The 20745-nt window shown below is 40.8% G+C and overlaps 1 protein-coding gene across 1 annotated transcript; it reads right to left on the bottom strand.

The window, feature by feature from the left end:
- Positions 1 to 1735: 1735 nt before the first annotated feature.
- On the bottom strand, positions 1736 to 20549 carry myh7bb (myosin, heavy chain 7B, cardiac muscle, beta b). Its single transcript, XM_081386903.1, has 43 exons — positions 20479 to 20549; positions 20127 to 20263; positions 19640 to 19743; positions 19039 to 19182; positions 18716 to 18872; positions 18549 to 18576; positions 18243 to 18339; positions 17660 to 17752; positions 17508 to 17571; positions 17321 to 17419; positions 17070 to 17173; positions 16819 to 16957; positions 16618 to 16736; positions 16379 to 16528; positions 15553 to 15723; positions 15271 to 15450; positions 14846 to 14978; positions 14687 to 14763; positions 14231 to 14318; positions 14003 to 14120; positions 13567 to 13690; positions 13324 to 13460; positions 10987 to 11242; positions 10597 to 10839; positions 10327 to 10503; positions 10022 to 10167; positions 9817 to 9907; positions 9339 to 9728; positions 9080 to 9206; positions 8753 to 8871; positions 8094 to 8290; positions 7809 to 7992; positions 7535 to 7700; positions 7277 to 7401; positions 7068 to 7183; positions 6786 to 6978; positions 5182 to 5385; positions 4980 to 5105; positions 4655 to 4825; positions 4455 to 4559; positions 3466 to 3561; positions 3191 to 3328; positions 1736 to 2903 (listed from the first exon to the last, which is right to left on the bottom strand). Exons 2-43 carry the CDS (start codon positions 20224 to 20226, stop codon positions 2892 to 2894), a joined length of 5808 nt encoding a protein of 1935 aa, XP_081243029.1. The 5' UTR covers positions 20227 to 20263; positions 20479 to 20549; the 3' UTR covers positions 1736 to 2891.
- Between the last annotated feature and the right edge of the window lie 196 nt (positions 20550 to 20745).

Below are 20745 nucleotides of genomic sequence, written 5' to 3'. Positions count from 1 at the left end.
GTCCGATCAGACAATACCACGACAGTAGCGTACATCAACCGACAAGGTGGTCTGTGCTCCCGCCGTATGTCGCAACTCGCCCGCCACCTCCTCACATAGAGTCAGAAGCATCTGAGGTCGCTTCGAGCCATTTATATCCCGGGAGACCTGAACCGGTTCAGCTGATTTGGGATCAGTTCGGGGACGCACAGGTAGATCTGTTTGCCTCCTACGACTCGTCCCACAGCGACCAGTTTTATTCTCTGACCGAGGGCACGCTCGGCACGGATGCACTGGCGCACAGCTGGCCGTGGGGCCTCTGCAAGTATGCGTTTCCCCCAGTGAGCCTTCTTGCGCAAGATCAGGGAGGAAGAGGAGCAGGTAATTTTGGTTCCCGCCTATTGGCACAACCGCACCTGGTTCCCAGAACTAGTACTCATCGCGACAGCACCTCCCAAATTCTATCCAATTCCTCTGAGAAAGAACCTGCTTTCTCAGGGACGGGGCACCCTATGGCACCCTATTTGAGTACCCTACCACCAGCGGTGGTGGCTACCATCACTTATGCTAGAGCATCAACCACGAGACATGCCTATGCGTTGAAGTGGAACCTCTTCATCAACTGGTGTTCTTCTAAACTTCAAGAACCCACGAAAGTGGATCAATGTCGTGCTTTCCTTCCTGCAAGAAGGGTTGGAGCGAACGCTGTCTCCCTCCACCCTGAAAGTGTATGGTGCCGCCATTGCCGCACATCACGACGCAGTTGAAGGTAAGTCCATTGGAAAGCACGACCTGATCATCAGGTTCCTGAGGGGAGTGAGGAGACTGAATCCTCCTCGCCCTCCTCTCATACCCTTTTGGGACTTCTCAGTGGTTTTAACTGCTCTGCAGAGTGTGCTCCCTTTGAGCCTCTGCAATCAGTGGAGCTTAAGTTCCTGTCAATGAAGACAGTGCTCCTGGTTGCATTGGCCTCCATCAAGAGGGTTGGGGACCTGCAGGCAATTTCGGTTGACGAAGCGTGCCTGGAATTTGGACCAGCTAACTCTCACGTGATCCTGAGACCCCGGCCTGGATATGTGCCCAAGGTTCCCACCACACCCTTTCAAGACCAGGTGGTAAACCTGCAAGCCCTGCCCTCGGAGGAGGCAGACCCAGCCTTGGCACTGCTCTGTCCAGTACGCGCCCTCCGTGCTTATGTAGACAGAACGCAGTGTTTCAGGACTTCAGACCAGCTCTTTGTCTGTCATGGTAGACGCCATTGCTTACCAGCAGCAAGGTTGACCATGCCCCCTTGGTGTGGCATCCTCTTGGGCTCTAGCACATGGCGCCTCGCTAACAGACATCTGTAGAGCTGCAGGCTGGGCGACACCTAAAACGGCCTCTGGGCGACCCCCACGTGTGTATTCCACTGTAAGCCTCTCTGAGCATGTGTCTTTCCCTCGGCAAGCCACCTTGCCACCCCTGGGTTTGAAATATTCCAACTGTGGCTGGACACCTCAGTGATTCTCAATATGCAGCCCCCTGGGGTCATGTGTATTCCAAGTCCCCCCCCTTCGGGCTGGGCATAATTGCATATTTCCACTGATATATGCTTCCCAGTGTACCTTGGCATAATTCCAGCAGCCATTAAAAACTGTCCCTTTCATGTTAATGTTGTTTTTTCATTGTTTACATGTTTAAATATTCTGAGAATGCATAGTTTAGTTCTAATGTTTAATGTTTAAACTGCAATAAATGCATTAAAAAAAAATTTTTTGGCAGCCATTTTGTTTTTATTGTTTATGCCAAAACAGTGATGTTTACAACTTGTTATACGGCAGAAATGGATTCAGCACCTAAAAATCATAAAGAAACAAGACTTGAAGTACTTTTCCTCAAAAATGCCTACTGCATCTTATCCAGGGCTATTTATCTATTTTGGGACTCGACTAAAAGGTAGGTATTGCAATTACAATCTGCAAATAGATAAAGTGCAATAAAATAAACACTTAAAAGTGTATTTTGAATGTTGACCAGTGCATGAAAAAAACTGTTTTTGCCTGTATGTCTCGCCTTACACAGATGAACTAATCTCTAGTCTGGTTAGGCTTGACTGTTTTGCTGGTTTTACTTCATACAGTTTTTGGTAGCCGATTCACTTTTTTTTCTTCTTTTCTTCACAGATGCTACATAATGTTATATTTTAAATATTTGAACTATTTCTTAATTTGAAATCAGCATTATAAGCTATGAAAAAATTCTAGGAGAACAACCGTGAGACTCAACTTTCACCCTTTCAGTTTGCATCCCTTGAAAGAACATAAAGTGATCAATTATCCCACTTTGTTGAAATTGAAAGCATGGGTTTGGCATATTATTTGGTGATGCAGGTTGAGTTAGACCAGAAAAACAAGAGAAACGCATTCTTAAAATTTTTATTCCAAATTAATTCCTGTGCAACTTGACATGATCATGCAAACATTTCCATTTAGGTGCTGTTTATTTATCATGTCCAAATAGCTTTTCAAATACACTGTGGTCTTCAACTCAGTCCGGTTTAAAATCAGAAGGGTACAGGAACACAACTGTCTTCCTGAGCTGTTCTTCAGCTGGACTGTAATGACACTGTGATTTTCCAAAACACTGCAAATTATGAGCTCTGCAGCCTGAGCCTCTTCCGAGAAGGATGTAGACCGCTTAAAAAAACATTTCAAGACTAGTGTTTGATATCTGAAAATCAGCATTTTATCTCTGCAGGCTGCAATTGCAAAAAAAAAAAAAAAAAAAAAAAATCAGTTTTAGTTGACTTTTAGTAAGCATTAAACATTTCCAAAACCTCTGTGTCTTGCAGCATATTACAAAGAGCAAAAAAGAAAGGAAAGGTACTTGTCACAAGCTACACGACTCTTAAAAATCATCTGCTTTAATCATCTTCACTCCACAATCTGTGAACAAAAAGGTATGTTTGTTATGACTCACTTTTATAGTTTTCTTTTTCTTCCATTTATTCACTCTTAAAGGGCCAGTTCACCCAAAAATAAAAATTCTGTCATTTTCATTTTCTGATGACTATGTAGGACTTTCTCCTATGGAACATAAAAGATGATATTTTGAAATGTCTCCGGTTTTTTTGTCTAATTGGGTTCAGTTTTGTTGTGCCAATTCATTGACAGAAGTTGCATTTTTGGGTGATCTATCTATACAAGTATCTGAGATCAGTTTACTGTGTTACCTTGACAACATGAGTCTCTCGGGTGCGCACACGCAGCTTGTTGACCTGAGATTCGGCCATATCTGCCCTCTCCTCGGCCTCATCCAGCTCATTCTGGATCTTCTTGAACCGAGTCATGTTGCAGTTGACCTGCTCCTCCTGCCATACAACAACGAGATACAATGCTCTGTAATCTTTAAAAAATGGACAATGCCATATTGTTTGACAAGTCACATGATGAACAAAGTAAAACTGAATTACTGAGTTGATATTGCAAGGGAATGGAAAATACGTACGGCATCCTCAGCTTGTCTCTTGAAGCTCTTTACTTTTGCCTGTAATTTGTCAATCAGGTCTTGCATCCTCAGGAGAGTTTTCCTGTCCTCCTCTGTCTGCACAGAGAACACAAAGGGCCCTATTTTAACGATCTGAAACGCAAGTGTCAAGCGCAAAGCGCAAGTAACTTTGTGGGCGGGTCTTGGGCGCTGTTGCTATTTTCCCGGCGGGATAAATGACTCATGCGCCCGGCGCAAATCTAAAATGGGTTGGTCTGAAGTAGCTTCATTATTCATAGGTGTGGTTTGGGCGTAACGTGAAATAAACCAATCAGAGCGTCATCTCACATTCCCTTTAAGAGCAGACGCGCATTTTCCATGGCGGATTGCTATTGTAACGGCGGATTTGCCAGGCGCGCGCCAGGAGCGGTTCACAGCCGAGGAGACCAACGTTCTCGTCACGGCCGTAAAAGAGAGAGAAGTGACATTGGGGATGGAGAAACACACCCAAATTAGCTTCGGTTAATCTATCTATCGTATCTATCTATCGTAATAATGTATGATTTGCAAAAATGAAAACTGCTGCTTCTGTGTAGATGAGAGAATCAAAGTGTATGCGCGTTGTGCACACGCTACATTGATTATGTCCAAGCATGCGCCCTTAAAATAGCATATGAATAACATGCGCAACGCGCCACTGACTTTTTTTCCTGGTTAGTGGCGCAATTGTTTTCTAAACCTGCAAAATAGCATGAAGGAACGTTTGAGCCGGAACACGCCTCCTCTTTGCGCTGAACCGCCCAGGGAGCGCAAGTGTATTTCCTAACTTACCAACGTGCATCTGTGGAGGGAAAAGTCCGCTTTGCGCGGGTGCAAAATAGGAATGATACATGCGTCGGTGTACAAAGTCAATTGCGCTGGGTGCAAGATAGGGCCCAATGTCTTTTAGATGTGCTGGAGATGATGAGGCACACTGTTTTTCTGTTGCGTCACGTCTCCATGAGTAATACCTGGTAAGTGAGCTCTTTAATCCTCCTCTCATATTTTCGCAATCCTTTTTGGAACTCTCCACTCTTCTTCTGCTCACACTCCAGCTCTCCCTCTAGCTCCCGCACCTGATGATTGAAATGTTCCCACAGATACAGATTAGTCCATAAAATATGTTATATTTATGTCTGGACCAAATGGACTTTTTTTTCTTTCTGCTCACCCGAATTTCCATTTTCTGAATCTGTTTCTTTCCTCCCTTGAGAGCAATCTGCTCTGCCTCATCCAGACGCATCTGCAGGTCTTTGATGGTCTGCTCCATGTTCCTCTTCATCCTCTCCAGGTGACTACTGGTGTCCTGCTCCTTCTTCAGCTCCTCCGCCATCATGGCTGCCTAATGATGGATATGTTTGGTTACAAGTTACAATATAAAACAGCACACTCAAAACAAGTGTTTCAGAGTTGTGCTTTATTGTTGCAATCAGAAAAATTAGATGCGATTCTGACATTTTCTGCCCATGCAAAACTTGCAAACAGTAGTAACTCACATCAGTTATGGCCTTCTTCGCCTTCTCTTCAGCACTTCGACACTCCTGCAGAGCGTCGTCCACTTCCCCAGATAGCATGGACAGATCACCCTCGAGCTTCTTCTTGTGGTTCAACACTGCCGTGTTCTGTAGAGATCAGTGGATTGTGAGGTAAAATCATGACGTTTGATTATTGATCATTTGTTTCATTCATTTATCATACCTGAGCATGCAGCAGGTTCACTCTCTCACTGGACTCCAGAAGCTCGTGCTCAGCGACTTTACGCATGCGGTCTGTTTGTTCCACCATTGCGCGCAACTCCTCCAACTCTGCAGTCAGCAGGGTGTTTCTCCTTTCTGTGACTGCCACTTGCTCCTTTTGGTCCTCACACTGATGTACATAATCATCTAACTCTATTTGCAGTTCCTGAGAAGACACAACAATTGCAGTTGACATTTGACTTTTTACACACTTAAATGTATGTTATACAGATTAGAAGGGATGCACTGATATAAAGATTCTGGCCAATTACCATTAGCTGGTAATTATTTTTATGTTAAAGGGTTACTTCAGGATTTAGCATTAAGCTTTGTATTAGTAGAAAACCTGTAGTATTTTCGAATTACCGTGCTTTCCACCCTCATATCCCCCTGAGAGGAGAGATTTATGTATTTTTTGTCTGGAAAAAATCCTCCGATGACGCAAAAATCGTCATTTTGCGTCATCGGAGGATTTTCTGGACAGAGGCTAAAGACTACAGCCAGTAGAAGGCGTTGTTCCGCATGTTTTCAGAGGGTGGGATCTCACTCACAGAGTGTACACAGTGTCAGCCGTCTTTCTTTGGAAGCTAAGCTAGCAGGCTCTTGTTCTGTGGAGAAAGCTGAATAGTAGGAGAAAGCTGAGTAAGTAACCATCCTCCTTTTCCCGGACTTGTCCGGCGGGCGAGATCATTCAAAATGTCCGGGATTCAGCTTTTGCTTTCTGCGGTCGCCATTCATTGTTTACATGCACACCTTTCAATCTAACTGAATTCATTCCGATTGGTGAATTTGAATGTAGTGTTTACATGAACGCTAAACAAGTGATCGGTTGATGTGCGTTTTACCATTGCTAAGAAAAATTCCGCTCCTCCGTGAGAGATGAGACCCGGCGCATCGCAGTAATGACGTCACCGGCCTCGCGCCGTTCTCCCGCAACCGTCAGCCTCGTCCTGCTCGCCACAGTAAACAGGATGAATGGCGACTGTAGAACGCAAAAGCCGAATCCCGGACATTTTGGACGATCTCTAAATCCCTCGCAAACTCATCACGTAGGCTAGCTTTGTTGTTTACAACTGCGCACTCTTACCGGTAGGCGTGGCCTCCTAAGGCAGCGAAGCAAGTGCATTCTGGGAGTTGTTGTCTTTCATCCACATATGCCAAAAATACATTTTCTGGCTTTTCTCAGTCTAGAAAGCTCCAAATTCAAAAATTTCTTCACATTTCTTCTACTTAAATGACCTATTTTAAATACACATACATCTTCCCAGAGGTGAAGTATCCCTTTAAGTCTGATATTAAAATGTATTCTATTTTGAGTAAATTAAATATAAAACTTCAAAAACTAAATGCTTTAGGCATCACAACATTATGAAAATGGATATTAATTTTGGGATTTGCTAAAGATTACATTTAACAGTTTTATTAAAGTTGTTAAAATAGGGAATTGAGCACAATCAATTATACAATATCAACGAATACGATCCCTAGAGATTATTTAAAGTTGTAGTTAAAGATTACTCTGTAGTTTAAATCTGCCAATTGCTACAACCAGCCCTCCCATCTCACCTTGATTTGAAGCTGTAGGTTGCGCACCATTTTTTGAGACTCCACAGCCTGTCTGTTTGCGTGGTTCAGATGGATCTCCATCTCATTCATATCTCCTTCCATCTTTTTCTTCACCCTGACTGCCTCATTACGGGCCCTGGTTTCTGCTTCCAGAGTGGTCTGCATGGTGTCCAGAGTCCGCTGATGGTTTCGACTGCATAGGTAAATAGTCACGTGTTTTAATTAAATAGTGATATTTTAATAGTCTACTTTTTTTTATATAGATATAAAAGAGTCTCTTACCGGAGATTGTCAATCTCTTCATCCCTCTCTGCAAGTTTCTTTTCAACCTCAGTCCTGGTCTGGCTGAGTTCCAGCTGGATGCGTAGGGTTTTACTCTCCTCGTGCTCCAGAGTGCCCTGAGTCACACAGGGTTAGCAACACATTAGCTTTTCACCCAAGTAAACGTCTGTTGGTGAGCATAGTCTGGTATCTCAGGTAATCTTCCTCACCTCAGCCTCCTCCAGTGCTGCTTGAATGTTACTCTTCTCAAGGTCCAAAACCTTCTTCATCTGTTCAAACTCATGGATAGTCTTGTTGCCTTGACTAATCTGATCAGTCAAGTCAATGATTTCCTCTGCAAAACAAAGGTCAGGTAAGGCTCATTTTGAAAAACATTCTGGACCAAAATATAACCTCTCTTGATTAATATAAATGTGTGCAATTTCACAGATATATTCTTTCCTAAAGTCTATGTACAGTCTTTGTACCCTGCAGGTTCTTGTTTTCCCTTTTGATCGTCTCCAGCTGGTCAAGGGCTTCTTCATAGGAGTTTTTGAGTTTAAAGAGCTCTGTGCCGAGACTGCGGGACTCTTTCTGAGAGCCTTCCAGCTCGGCCTGTGTCTCCTCAAACTTCTGCCTCCACTCAGACAGCACCTGGACATAATAATAATAAAAATAGGTGGTAGTAGAAAATGAATAAGAACAATGCCTATCTTTACTTCTGATTAAATTAAATATTTAAATGTACTTTTTTGTCCTGACCTTATCAAAATTGCGTTGCTTTTTGTCCAGCACAACAGCCACAGCATTAGAGCGTTCCAGGTCAACCATCAAGTCCTCAATCTCAGTCTGCAGACGGTGCTTGGTCTTTTCCAGCGAGGCACATTTGGCATTGGAAGCTTCCACTGCCTCCTCAGAACTCTGGAGCCGTGCAACCAGCTTCTTCCTGAAGACAGATAAATCAGCTTTTTAAATAAAAGAGTCATTCTTTTTGATAAGTGAACAAGACCCTATGTTACATTGGCTGATGACAGAGTGGTCTCTTACTTGGCATCCTCTAGTTCATCGGTCCTCTGAATGGCATCAGTCTCATACTTTGTCCTCCACTGTGCAATCTCCGCATTGGCTTTAGACAGAGCACGCTGCAACTCGGATTTGGCCTCCTGCTCCTCCTCAAACTGCTCTCTCAAGAGCTCACAATCATGCCTGGATGACTGTACCGCATGAGCTAAACTGTTCTTTGCCTGGCACAAAGACACAAACACAATATAATATTAAATGTGATTCACTTGAGATGAATATATTGAATATATAAACACTACCAGTGAAACGTTTGGGGTCATTAAGAGTTTTTAAGAAGTCTCTTATGCTCTCCAAAGCTGCATTTATTTGATCAAATACAGTAAAAACAGTAATATTGTGAAATGGTTTTAGTTTAAAATAACTATTTTCTATTTTAATATAATTTAAAATAAAAAATGTTCCAGTGATGGCTAAACTGAATTTTTCAGCAGCCATTACTCCAGTCTTTAGTGTCACTTTTGAGCAATTAAATGCATTAAATGTCTGCCACTATAACGTAATACTTTATGTCTCTTTCTTCAGCAAACATTGATATGTGATTTATTGTGGTTAGAAACTGTAATTGACTGACTGCCCTAATAGTTATGGCACAATGCATCCAATATATCTAAAATCAGGCTCACTTGGCATTCTTCTTCTAGCTGTTTCTTCATCTCCTCCATGGTCTGGGTGAGACCACTCTTTGTTCGCTGCAGTTGCATGACCAGAACCTCTCTCTCTTCCAGTCTGCGGCTGACCTCGGCTGATAATTGTAAGAGTGAAAAGAGGGAACATCCGTTGGTACTTTACCAAGTGCCAGTTACTTGTTCTTAAATTATTTGATCTCTGTGTTGGCACTTGTTTCTAAGAAAAAATGTGAATCGTATTGTCTATAGGACACTTTCAATCATAATGTATAATATATTTCCAGCTCCTGATCTTTATTCCTTTTCAAAGTGTAGGACACTGACCACTTTCTGTCTGGGCCCGTGCTTTTTGAGAGGTGACATCCATTAGCTGCCTCTGGAGTTCCTCCGCCTTGGTTCTAGACTCGTTCATCTGGTCCTCGTACATCCTGCACATTTTCTCTGTTGTGGCCTGCAAACATCAGTCTCTTTGTTAATTCCCTCACAGTTCATTTGGTACTGTATATATAATATAAACTATGAATAGTAACATAAAGGCATTATGAATCTCAGAAACCATGTTAAGCATATTGAGATGTTTTACTTTGGCTCTGGAGAGATGTTCAAGGTTAGACGCCAAATCTTCAGACTCCATTCTGGCTTCTGCCTTTTCCTTTTCCAGCCTCTGTTTGACCCTCTGCAGGTTGTCCAATTGCTCCCCCATCTCAGCCACAGTGTCCGCATGCTTTCTCCGTAGCATGGCCATGGTGGTTTCATGATGCAGAGAGGCTTCTTCAAGATCTCTTCGCATCTTTAAAAAGTCAGCCTCTCGTTTCTTGTTCATCTCGATCTGGGCAGCGGTAGCACCTCCTGCTTCCTCCAGACGTTCACTCAGCTCTTCCAGTTCCCTTGAAACATCACTGCGTTGTTTGTCTGACTTTATTCGAGCTGCTCTTTCAGCCTCAAGTTCCTCCTCAAGCTCTTCTATACGGGTCTGTAAACAGTTTGCCATAATACTGTTAGATTAATAACTCATTATGCAAACACGTAATGTTCGGTCAGTAGCCAAATAATTACTTTACCTGTAATTCTTTTATTTTCTTCTGTAGTTGAATAACCAAGGCTTGCTCCTCTTCAATCTTTGCACCTATCTGAACCATTTCAAGGTCTTTCCTACAGAAAAGACCAAGTACAGATTTCATTAGAGAACATAATCTTACAGCATTTTTGTAGCACAGTACCTCCATTTAACATGACGACGACTGTCTAATGCTTGTAAAATCTCACTTCTTTAGTCTGTCCTCTAGCTGCTGTTTGTTGTTCTCCAAATCCATGGATGACTCCATGGAAAGCTTCAGATCGGCCTCAAGCTTTCGCTTCACTCGCTCCAGATCCATACGCACTTTCTTCTCTTGCTCCAAAGAGCCCTCTAACTGTTCCAGTTAACACATAATAATAAACAATGAGAAATGTATTACTCAACCATTGTGTAGACTAATAAGCTTTTCATTTCCACTGTGCTGTGAATAAGGAGTTTCGGATTGCTACAGAGTTTGTCTCATAGGGTTTTACTGAGCCCACTTTATACTCACATCATCCACCTGCTGCTCAAGTTTGATCTTGGCCTTGGACAGCATGTTCACTTTGTTCTCCTCAGTCTGCAGGTCTTCCAGAGCCTGCTGATGTGCATCCTGGAGGGCTTTCTTCTCTTTAGTCAGCCTCAGGATGGATTCATCCAATACAGCCATTTCCTCCACCAAGTTTTTCACCTGAGTCAACCAGAGAGAACTAGGTAGTTAATCAGTGCATTAGAGGAACTAACGTAGACCACATTGCCCCATCCATGAACGGATCAGTGTTACCTTGTTCTCAGTGGCATGCTTTTCCTTCTCCACCTTGGCCAAAGTAATCTCCAGGTCATCCAGGTCTTTTTTCAGCTCAATACACTCATCCTCAAGTTTGCGTCTCTTGGCCAGGATGGTGGCATTAACCTCCTCTTCATCCTCCAGCCTCTCCATCAGCTCCTTAATTTTCCCCTCCATCTGGATCTTAGCCTTGATCAGCAGGTTACAGCGGTCTTCAGCATCAGCCAGATTATCCTGCTCCTGGGGTCAGAATGTAAAGATGAATTCTTTCCATCTTTCCTTTGACTAGTGTTTGATGCATAAAAGCAAGTAAAATATGATTGCTATTAACTGTGATTCTGAATCTTAACTTCTTGTTTCATTGGTATGATCCACTCTTGCACTCACCGCTTGTAGTTGTAAGGAGAGGTCATTTTTCTCTTGCACCAAAGAGATCTGTTTCTCCTCAAACTCCTTCCTCTTCACCTCAGACCTCTCAAGAGCCTCCTTTAGCTTCTGGAACTCCTCCTTTAGTGTAGCCAGCTCCTTCTCTGTAGCTGCGCTCCTCAGCAGGGGTTTGATCTTGAAGAACAGACACATCCATGGCCAGTTCTTGACTGCGTAAAAGGCACGGATGTTCCACTGAATCACCATCAGAGCTTCCCTGAGTGAAGATAATCAGATAGTGGATCAATGACATACTGTATATGACTATCCACGATAAAGAAAAGGAAAAATCGTGTTTAAACACATATGCAAAGTTCTCAGAAATGTACTCTTTATATGTTGGTTTCATATGGTTCTAAAAACTTTTATACCATTAAAAAAAAAAGTTTAAATATACTGATCCCAAAAATGTCATCTTGTTTAATCATAAAGTAAAATATAACACATCTTCCTTACATCTAAGTACATGTGAGTGTACATCTTAATCATTATATATAGATTATTTCAAGGTAAAACAATTAACAAAAAACGAATTACTAATCAATAAAATAACTTTTAACCTTTTAACCTGTATGTTGGGTGCACTCATAACTTTTAACCTGCATGTTGGGTGCACCACAACCCTTTCTTCAAAAAGTATTTACTGTTTTTAGAATGAAGCATTTTTCCTTCATTTTCTTGATACATTTTCTTCATTTATATATATATATATATATAAAAAATGAAATTTTATGTCCCCTAATTTTCATCGTAGAGGTGCTGTATTCAAGTCAATGTGTGTATGACTTGCATGTTAAACATATATATTTTTAAATAAATAGATCCATGAAAAATTTGCATAATGTCATTGAGCCTGGTGCTGGTATATATGGAGTTGTCTAGGAAATATTTTGGACTACACAAAACATTGGGTAAATACTTTACAATGTTTCAGTATAAGATACATACTAGGAATGTCCCAAACAAGTTTGTTGTGCCCCCAAACCGATCCGAGTCAATGAATATCGAGTATCTGCAGATAGCATGTCCAGATCCTATACTTGTAATTTCCTAGTACTTGGTGCACACTTAAAGTACACTCAAATCAATCCAATATATACAGGGCTGTGTAGAGAGTTTCTCAGGGGCAGGGGCTCAAATGTAAAAAAAGGGGCATTTATCACTAGAGTAACTCCAATGTAACAATTACTAAAGTAATTATATACATATTTATAAATAAATAAATATGTATATGTATATATATCATGCACACACACATTTGAGCTTTAATGATGGTTGGCAAACCCACTTGGATGCATTCCGCTACCTACTGCACGGCACCAGCGTGACAGCTGATGTAAAATTAAGGATCAGGCTTAGGATAGCCGATACGATCAATAAAAAAAATGCTTAATCGGCCCCAATAATGATCCTTCAGATCAGCTCAGGACATCTTTAATACATACTGTAAGAGGATCAAGATGAAGCCTTTTACACTCTCTCAAAACTCCTTGTGTCCAAGGATAAAAGAACCCGTATCCATTTTGTAGCCTGCACCTCAAACTCCCTGCCCCTGTTGTTCTAAATTAGCTCAGTATGTCTAGCACCAAATAGGGCCAGGCTGCCACACGCCATTGTTTCGTGTGTTCTAAATCAGTAATCCCACTGTGATACTGAGCATGCCTAAAGAGTAAATCAATTCCGCGTTGCTGAAGCGGCAACACAATCAGGAACAGTCAAAGGTCAGGCAGAGGTTGTTGATTATCTAAAGCTGAACCCTTCTGAAGAAACAAGAGGACTTAATGTCCTGTCACCTGGGATGGCATTTCAGCAGTTTTCAGCCTTCTCCCAGCTATATACATTCTGGACAAAAGAAGGTTATTTATATTAAAGATCGGAGGGGGCACTCTGGTAAGGAACCGTCAACAACTGGTATGTGCGCTGTTTGCGGGATATATGACCCACCTCCACACCTGCTTTTGTAAATGCCATTTTGGGTGGAGGGGGTTTAACTGGCTTTTTCTGTAGTGACCACACACACACACACACACACACACACACAAAACAAACAGACACACGCCAGACACACGCCACAACATAGTCTGCATACACTTCAGACATTCCTCCCATAGATTTACAGGCTCATAGGCCTACACACACTCTCAACAGTTTATCGACATGTTTAGAAAGGGCTTAAGGATGCGATATCTGCAATCTGACACCTTTTTCAGTCAGTGAGTAACAGCAAAACTATTTGCCTTTGGCTATTTAGATGCTTTATGACTATTGTCATGGTTTGGACATCCAAATAGCACATACTTCTCTTTCATCATCCTTCTGCGCTCCATTTGCATGAGTTTTCCCCTGCAGAAGGCCTGCAGCAAGGTGAGGATCTTAGACAGACGTTCGTCTCTCATGTCCTCCAGATGGCCAAGAAGTCCCGCCTTAAAGAAAACCTGAAGGAGGACAGATTCACAGGTCAGTGTAGCCTAGGATGAGTTTTAAGTAACTGAAAATACAGTAGTGCGCATGATAAGAGTGAAAGAGAACAATTTCATGAACCTTGCTGTGGCCAAACTTGTACTGTGTGTGGTCGATATCCAGAGACCCAAGCAACTTTTCTACAGCTTTCCTGCTGTCCACATATGTGTCCTCTGGGATGGCCAAAGGGTTCAGGATACGGTAGCTGGTAAATAATGATGGTTTAGTTAAATATCTTTATTCACCTTTCTATTGGGGTTGTGCACCATTCAAAATTTCCTTGAGAATGGCTTTTAAATTGTTAAATTTTAATACAAGAAAGTAGAATTAAAGTAGTGAAAATCAAAGAGATAGATAGATAGATAGATATTATACTCTACACTACATCCCCAGAATGCATTACCTGTGTTAAATCTTCATTTAATTACCATTCACTAAAATAATCTTCCTGTCATTCCAGCATTATCCAGTCTCTTGTGCCCCTAATTACAAGTGTGACCTATGAAGAAAAACTCACCGCTGTTTGAACTCCGCATAGAGAATCCGGTTGGGAAATCCCTTCCTGCAAATGCGGATTCCTTCAAGAACACCATTGCAGCGAAGCTGGTGCAGAACCAGAAATGGCTCCATCATCCCTATCAGAAACAAGAACAGAAACTGAAGACTGATGGTGTGTTTACGGTTGGTTTATGGAGATCTTATAGCATAACAAATGGTTTTATCCTCAACACTGAATTTTTTGTACCTGGGGTCTTTGACTCATTGGGGATAATGCAGCGCACAAAATGAGGCTGAGTGCTTCTCAAATTAGTCATCAACTTGTTTAGATTCTCCTAGAGTGATATAGAAGGAAAGGTCATTATGCAACATGATAAGATTTAAACAAATTTGAAATCAGCTCACAGTCTCCATGCTTGCAACTACTGGGTCAGATCTTACCTGCGTCTTTGCATCTGCAGCTGGTGAAAGCTGAGCCAGCACAGACTTAAAGTGATGTTCATGGGTCAGATTACCTAAACATCACTGCAAGTCTTAACTGGCTCACTTTCCAACACCATTTCCAATATCTAACATTTGCAGATTTTTAAAGAAGTGAAAAGTTGCTTTTCTGGTGCATTTAAATATAGCGTCATTTGATATCACACAGTATACCTATAGAAAATACATGATCTCTCCTCCGTATCTCCTCACTCTTACCCACCTTATGCAGCTGGGACACTGTTTGGAATGAAGCACCTTTCTTCCTCTTCTCTCTGCCCCCCGGCTTTGCTTCTGTACCTGTAACAATACGTGTAAAACACCTCAGTACAATCTGGCCAACTGGAATCATCTTTTTAATATCAGTTGTATTAATATACACCTGAATCTAAACTGATGAAGTTCTCGAAGAGGATTGCCATTAACTTGTTGGACGATCTCTGGAAGATTCCCACCACTGTTTCATTTAGAGGATCTCTGTTTTTGTCAAGCCATCCATTGATGTTGTACGGCACCTTTACAACATACATGCATGTGAATTTATATTATATGTTAAGATAATTACAGTGATCAAGTGATTTATCCTTTGCCACTCTTGAGCTATCACCATTGTGCCATTAAGCAAGGCACTTAACCTCAGCTTGCTCCAGACAATCCCCGTTACTTAAATGGTGCCATTCTATGGCGGCATTGCATACTGTAAATTGCTTAACAAATTCCAATGGCTCCAGTAATGCGGCTTATAAAGAGTCTATTATTGTATGCTATGGTAAATATGTCTGTGAATATGATGTTATTTTCACTCACCACTCCAGCGTAGTGCACCAGCTCAAAGTGAGTGTCATATTTGCGTTTTTTGTCTGGCCTCGGTTTCAGGAAGTTGGGAGACTTGCCAAGGTGATTATCGTAGAGTTTAGCTTTGAAGCTGCTCTCTGTGGATTTAGGGAACATGCACTCCTCTTCCAGAATAGACAGTATACCCAACGGCTGCAAACAACACAAGAAGGATGTAACAGCTAGAGTTGCTTAGTATTATCTTATACTAACTTACACATGCTTTCACAGAGTTGCATGTAATTCTATATTAACCTTCTCAATGAGGTCAATGCAGGCTTGCAGGTCTAATCCAAAGTCTATGAAAGTCCACTCTATGCCCTCAGTCTTGTACTCCTCCTGTTCTAGGATGAACATGTGATGGTTGAAAAACTGTTGCAGTTTCTCATTGGTGAAGTTGATGCACATTTGCTCAAAGTTGTTGAACTGTTCAGGGAAATAGAATAGAAAGAGTTTTTTAAAATAAGGTACAATGAGTGCTGAATAATGTATATGTGTGGGTATCAGTGTACATTTCCTGAATCAGTTCTAAATTCACGATTCAATCTGATTGTAATTTAATGTTATAGTTCACTTTAGACATTCATTCTACTAACTATAAGTAACTTTGCAACTTCATGTCAGCTACAAGTCAGTAGAATATTAGTAGACAGTCTGCTTAATATCTGCTAACACTTTATTTTGATGGTTTCCAACAGACATTCTACTGACTATAAGTAGCTTTTCAAGTACATCAACTTTATCATTAAATAGACTGACTCAAAAGAGTAATTTGTTTGTGATTTGGACTACATTGTTTGCAATGCATATTTTTGATTCACTACCAAGAACCAGTACATAAGAGTCAATGAATCATTGAAACGTGGTGCAGGAACCACTTCCACAGGGTAAAAAAAGAGCTTTTAAGAATCAAAATTGTGTCAATCAAATGAAATTTGCGATTAATGGAGAAAATCCATATTTTTACTCAGCCCTAATTTTGTATCTTGTGTCTTTAAGATCCACATCTGATGTGCTGACAGTGGTAAGGAGTGATGCAAAGCAATATACAAGCAATTTACAAACATTCAAACTGACTTACCTCAAAGATCTCAAAGCCTGCTATGTCCAGCACTCCTATGAAGAACTGACGGGGAATGGCCGTGTATAGGGTTTTATTGATTCTGCTCACCAGCCATTTAAACATGCGGTCATACGTGGCTTTGGCCAAAGCACCAACAGCATAGGTCACCTGTCATGACACAAAAGCACAAATACTCTCACTGCTTGGTGAAATTAAATAGCATGGATACTAATTCAACATTTACTGACCAAACTGACCTGTTCAACTGTCTGTCCTTTGACAATGTACTCATTGCCCACTTTCACTCTAGGGTGAAGCAGTCCTTTTATGAGGTCAGCTGAACTGATCCCCATGAGATAGGAGGCTTTATCTGCACCTGAGTAACAAAATCACAGCGCTTAGCCAAACCAAGATGCTGACTGAGACGTTGGCCTTGCTTATGACAGAGTCCCCCTTACTTTCAGTGCCATCTGCCTCTGCTTGCTCCTCTCTCTGCCGCACTTTAAACTTCATGTTGCCAAAGTGCATGATGGCACCGACTATCTTGTAACAGCCATACTTCTCCTCAGGAGTGAAACCAAGGGTGTCCATTGCATGCTAGAGAGGAAGGTAAGCAAGTTGCATTAGGTGAGTGGTCATTCTGTGTTTATGTGGAATAATTAGCATCTAGGTACCTCTTTGCAGTGATCTCCATCATACAAGTACTTACATCAGTTGCAAGCAGCTCATCTCCATCGTCCATGTTGTCAACAGTTACAACACCCTGCGAGCAGAAGTGGTAGTCAAAGGGATTTGATGTCACCAGCAGCATGTCTGTATAACACATGAAAGAGGTTTGGTTTTTAAGTCACACAGTGCACTGAGGATGGAATTCTGCTGGCATTTTAACATCTGTACTTGATATATACTTAGTTCTTTAGCTTAAATAGTAGCCATGCCGTATGTGTTTCCTCTGAATACCTAGGAGTTCTGGTTTCCTTTGCGACAGGATCTGGTAGTAGATGTGGTAGCTTCTCTCTCCAGTTTGCTGAAAAATCACTCTAGATTTTTCCAGAAGATCTAAAGAGAATGTGAAATGAAGTGAATGATTTGAAGGAATAACAATATATCTAATCTATTAACAGTATTATTTTTCAAATCAGCTTACAGATGTCAATGTCAGAAGATGCAAGTTTCCCTGTAGGAGCAAAATGGATTCGTATGAATTTACCCTGTGTTAAAGAGAGGAGAAAAAAGTAAAACGGAGAACGATACTGAAAGAAAGTGAGATGTTGTGCTCATATAATGACGTTTACTCACAAAGCGGGATGAGTTATCATTCCTCAGGGTTTTTGCATTGCCGAAAGCTTCCATAGCTGGGTTGGCCTCAATTATCTGATCCTCTAATGTACCCTATTTACGTTGAAAACAGATAAATGTGTGAGTTTATAATCGAACACTAAAATTATATCTATGAGTAGGACAGAACAAACTCATGGAAATGAAAATGAAATATTATCTGTCATGATTGAGGGGAAAATAGATGAAATCAGGTTTCTTCCAAAAAGACAAAGTGAAAAAGGAGCTTATAATGTTAAAAACAAAAGACAAAATGAGAGACATTGCAAAAAGGGGAATGGGCAATGTAAAGAGTGGTATAAAAAGGGTTTATAAAATCATACTGGAACGGGAAAACAAAACTCGGGTAACAAAACTCTGAGGGTCACTCCTTATCGGTTAAAAGGATGTCTGTGGATTCAAAAGGAATAGATAAACATTTAGACGTGATTAAAAATCCCAAAAAACAAGATGTAGAGGAACAAAAGTAAGACTCGCAGGGAGACAAAAACAAGGGATAAGGATGGGTGATGACAAAAAGAAGCAGAGAAGTTTCTGCCCTTACTCCTTTTTTGCCCCCTGCTTCACCAAGAGCAGCTATAATGGCAAAATACTGAATTACGCGTTTCGTGTTGACAGTTTTGCCAGCACCGGATTCTCCGCTAGGCATGGACAAAATTCATGTGAAATATACATGAAACATTATTAAATCCAAGAAGAAAGATTGAAAAAGAAAAAAGAAAACTCTTCAAAATGACAAAAACCCATTTTTTTTTATACCGCTTCGTGATTAAATAATGAGCAAAAAGGATTTCAGATCATTCTGACCTAAAAGTTGTAGAACAGAATGTCGTGGTGGAAGGTTACTTACGTGATAAGCATTGACTGGTTTTCACGATCTACAAGGAAAAAATGGTAAAAAATAAAGAACGAAATGCATTATCTTTTGACCAAAGTGCTATTCAGAATCAAAACAATTGCAACATATAAGGCCTGTGTGAAATAGAGATCAAAAGTGAAATATGTTTCAGACCATACTTTTTAGCATGTCATTGTAGGCATTGTCTGCTATGGAATAGATGTGAGGCGGAACATCTGAGCGACGCTTTCCCTTATACGCTGCAACCACTTCAGGAGAATAGACAGGAAGCCATTTATACGGGTTAACTGTCACACAAAACAGCCCTGAATATGTCTGTGGACAGACAGAAAAGAACACGCATGAAGACTGAGAAACCCTAAAATGATCCAAAAGCTATGAAGAACATCGAAGAAACAGATATCTTGATTCTCGAGTTATTTTTAAAACTCTTTTAGATACAGAGAGCTGTCAAACAGTAAATGATAAAGTCGTGTCTCACATAGATCATCCAGAAACTGTAGCGACGTCTGAGGTTGAAAAGAACAGAGGCCTCATTGAGGTGCGTAAGCATGGCCATGTCTTCAATCATGTCAAACTTAGGGGGATTCATCTGCTGAATGTCATCCTCTTTCACTGTTAACATCTGTCAGGATTAGATTAAAGAATTTAATCACCACCTTGTGATACATTTTCTTTTTCCGCTGCAGAATGAATGTAGTCACTTGAATGACAATTGTAGAAACATGCGAAATTTGCCTGCTGAGCTTAACTATTTGCTATAAATACAATACAATACACACACATAAAAAATCAGCCCACAGACAACATCAGCATTGGTATACATACAATTCTCTAGTGAAAACACCTAAAACAAATACTTAAATTTATGTTTTTCGTCTGTTTTTCCCCCAAATTTTTTTAAGCATAAGCTTTTTGCTTAAAACAAGAAAAAAAAAAATTTCAATGAGGTAAGAAAGATCTAATTTCTTCTCAAAAATTGTCTCTTGTAAGAATGTAGATATAGGCTACTTACTGAAAAATAAGACAAAAATTGTGATTCATATTTGTTGCAGTGTGGTCACAGAAAAAACTTCACTGACCATTCCATCTTTGGTCTCCACCATGACTTTGTCTCCATCGGTATCTTTGATCTCCACCTCAATGTAGGCTTCATTCTCATCTGGAATATAAACACGTTTCTTCCCTGCACACAGAAGTATATTTGTCACTTCTTAATTGAACTGCCAGACAGGTAACATTACAAACCATGGTAGATAAACCTCTTATGCATGCAACACACCAATTAAACATAATACTACTATTATTATATTAATTTATAATTTAGGTTATAGCCTAATATAAATATATATTGCATTTATTTACATTTAAAATAAACAAAATTGCGTGTTATGTCAAGATATCTATGCGTTTTCACATGCACAATACATGCTCATCTTAATGTGTAACTCGTTCAGAATTGGATAGGATTTAAAATTAATGATTTGAATTTTGATAGGATTCTGCACCAATAATAGTAATAAAAAAACTCGTTTTCACATAGGACACAAACAGGACGTCTGACAGTACCATCAAACGCATGGGACTGCGCAGCGAGTTGTTCCAGGTTGGTTTTACGCAGGAATGTGGCTGCATCTCCGAATTCCCTCAATTCCATAAAGCGGGACATGATTAACGCTTCCGGTCCCGGACCTGCACTCAAACACCTGTAACGTCGTAGAAACTTTGTTAGAAAAAAAAAAAGATTTTCTCTTCTTTGTTTTGTTTCACATAGGCATGTGTTGAAAAAAGTCAATCTCTAATCCACAATCTTGGTGAGTATTTGTGTACAAAAACATCGAATACTTCAAAACTGTCACATACAAGGCACGGCGCACTATCCAAACAGCGCTGTGGAAAGCACATGCATTTGAGTACTGACCTCAGTAATGTCTAAACGGGTTGGCCTCGGAAGAAGTGGCCTGGTCCTCTTTTATTGTTCCCCTCAAGGTCAGAGTTGGGGAGATATGTCAGATATTCCCATGTGTCCGTGTGTGTTCAGTTGCTCATTGGCTGCGCGTCCGTGCGGTCCGTCCCTGCGCGATCACAAAAGGCAAACAGGTTTGACGAACCGTACTGTAAGGGGTTATTTTTAAAACAACATTGTTGTTGCTTGTGATTTATGTGCTACTGTCCAGAGGTTAAATGC

Source organism: Scardinius erythrophthalmus (genome assembly GCF_964197995.2).
Source record: "Scardinius erythrophthalmus genome assembly, chromosome: 15".
NCBI lineage: Eukaryota > Metazoa > Chordata > Actinopteri > Cypriniformes > Leuciscidae > Scardinius > Scardinius erythrophthalmus.
The sequence above is the reverse complement of the archived record's forward strand: the minus strand, read 5'-3'. Positions and strand labels throughout refer to the sequence as shown.

What these genes read in the sequence shown, in the direction of transcription:
- myh7bb (XM_081386903.1), bottom strand. Translation starts at nt 20,226, where the DNA reads ATGTCCCGCTTTATGGAATTGAGGGAATTCGGAGATGCAGCCACATTC. An exon ending in ACAGTTTCTGGATGATCTAT is followed by an intron (nt 18,873 to 19,038) that starts GTGAGACACGAC and finishes GTCTGTCCACAG; the next exon opens with ACATATTCAGGGCTGTTTTG. An exon ending in CTACAATGACATGCTAAAAA is followed by an intron (nt 18,577 to 18,715) that starts GTATGGTCTGAA and finishes TTTTCCTTGTAG; the next exon opens with ATCGTGAAAACCAGTCAATG.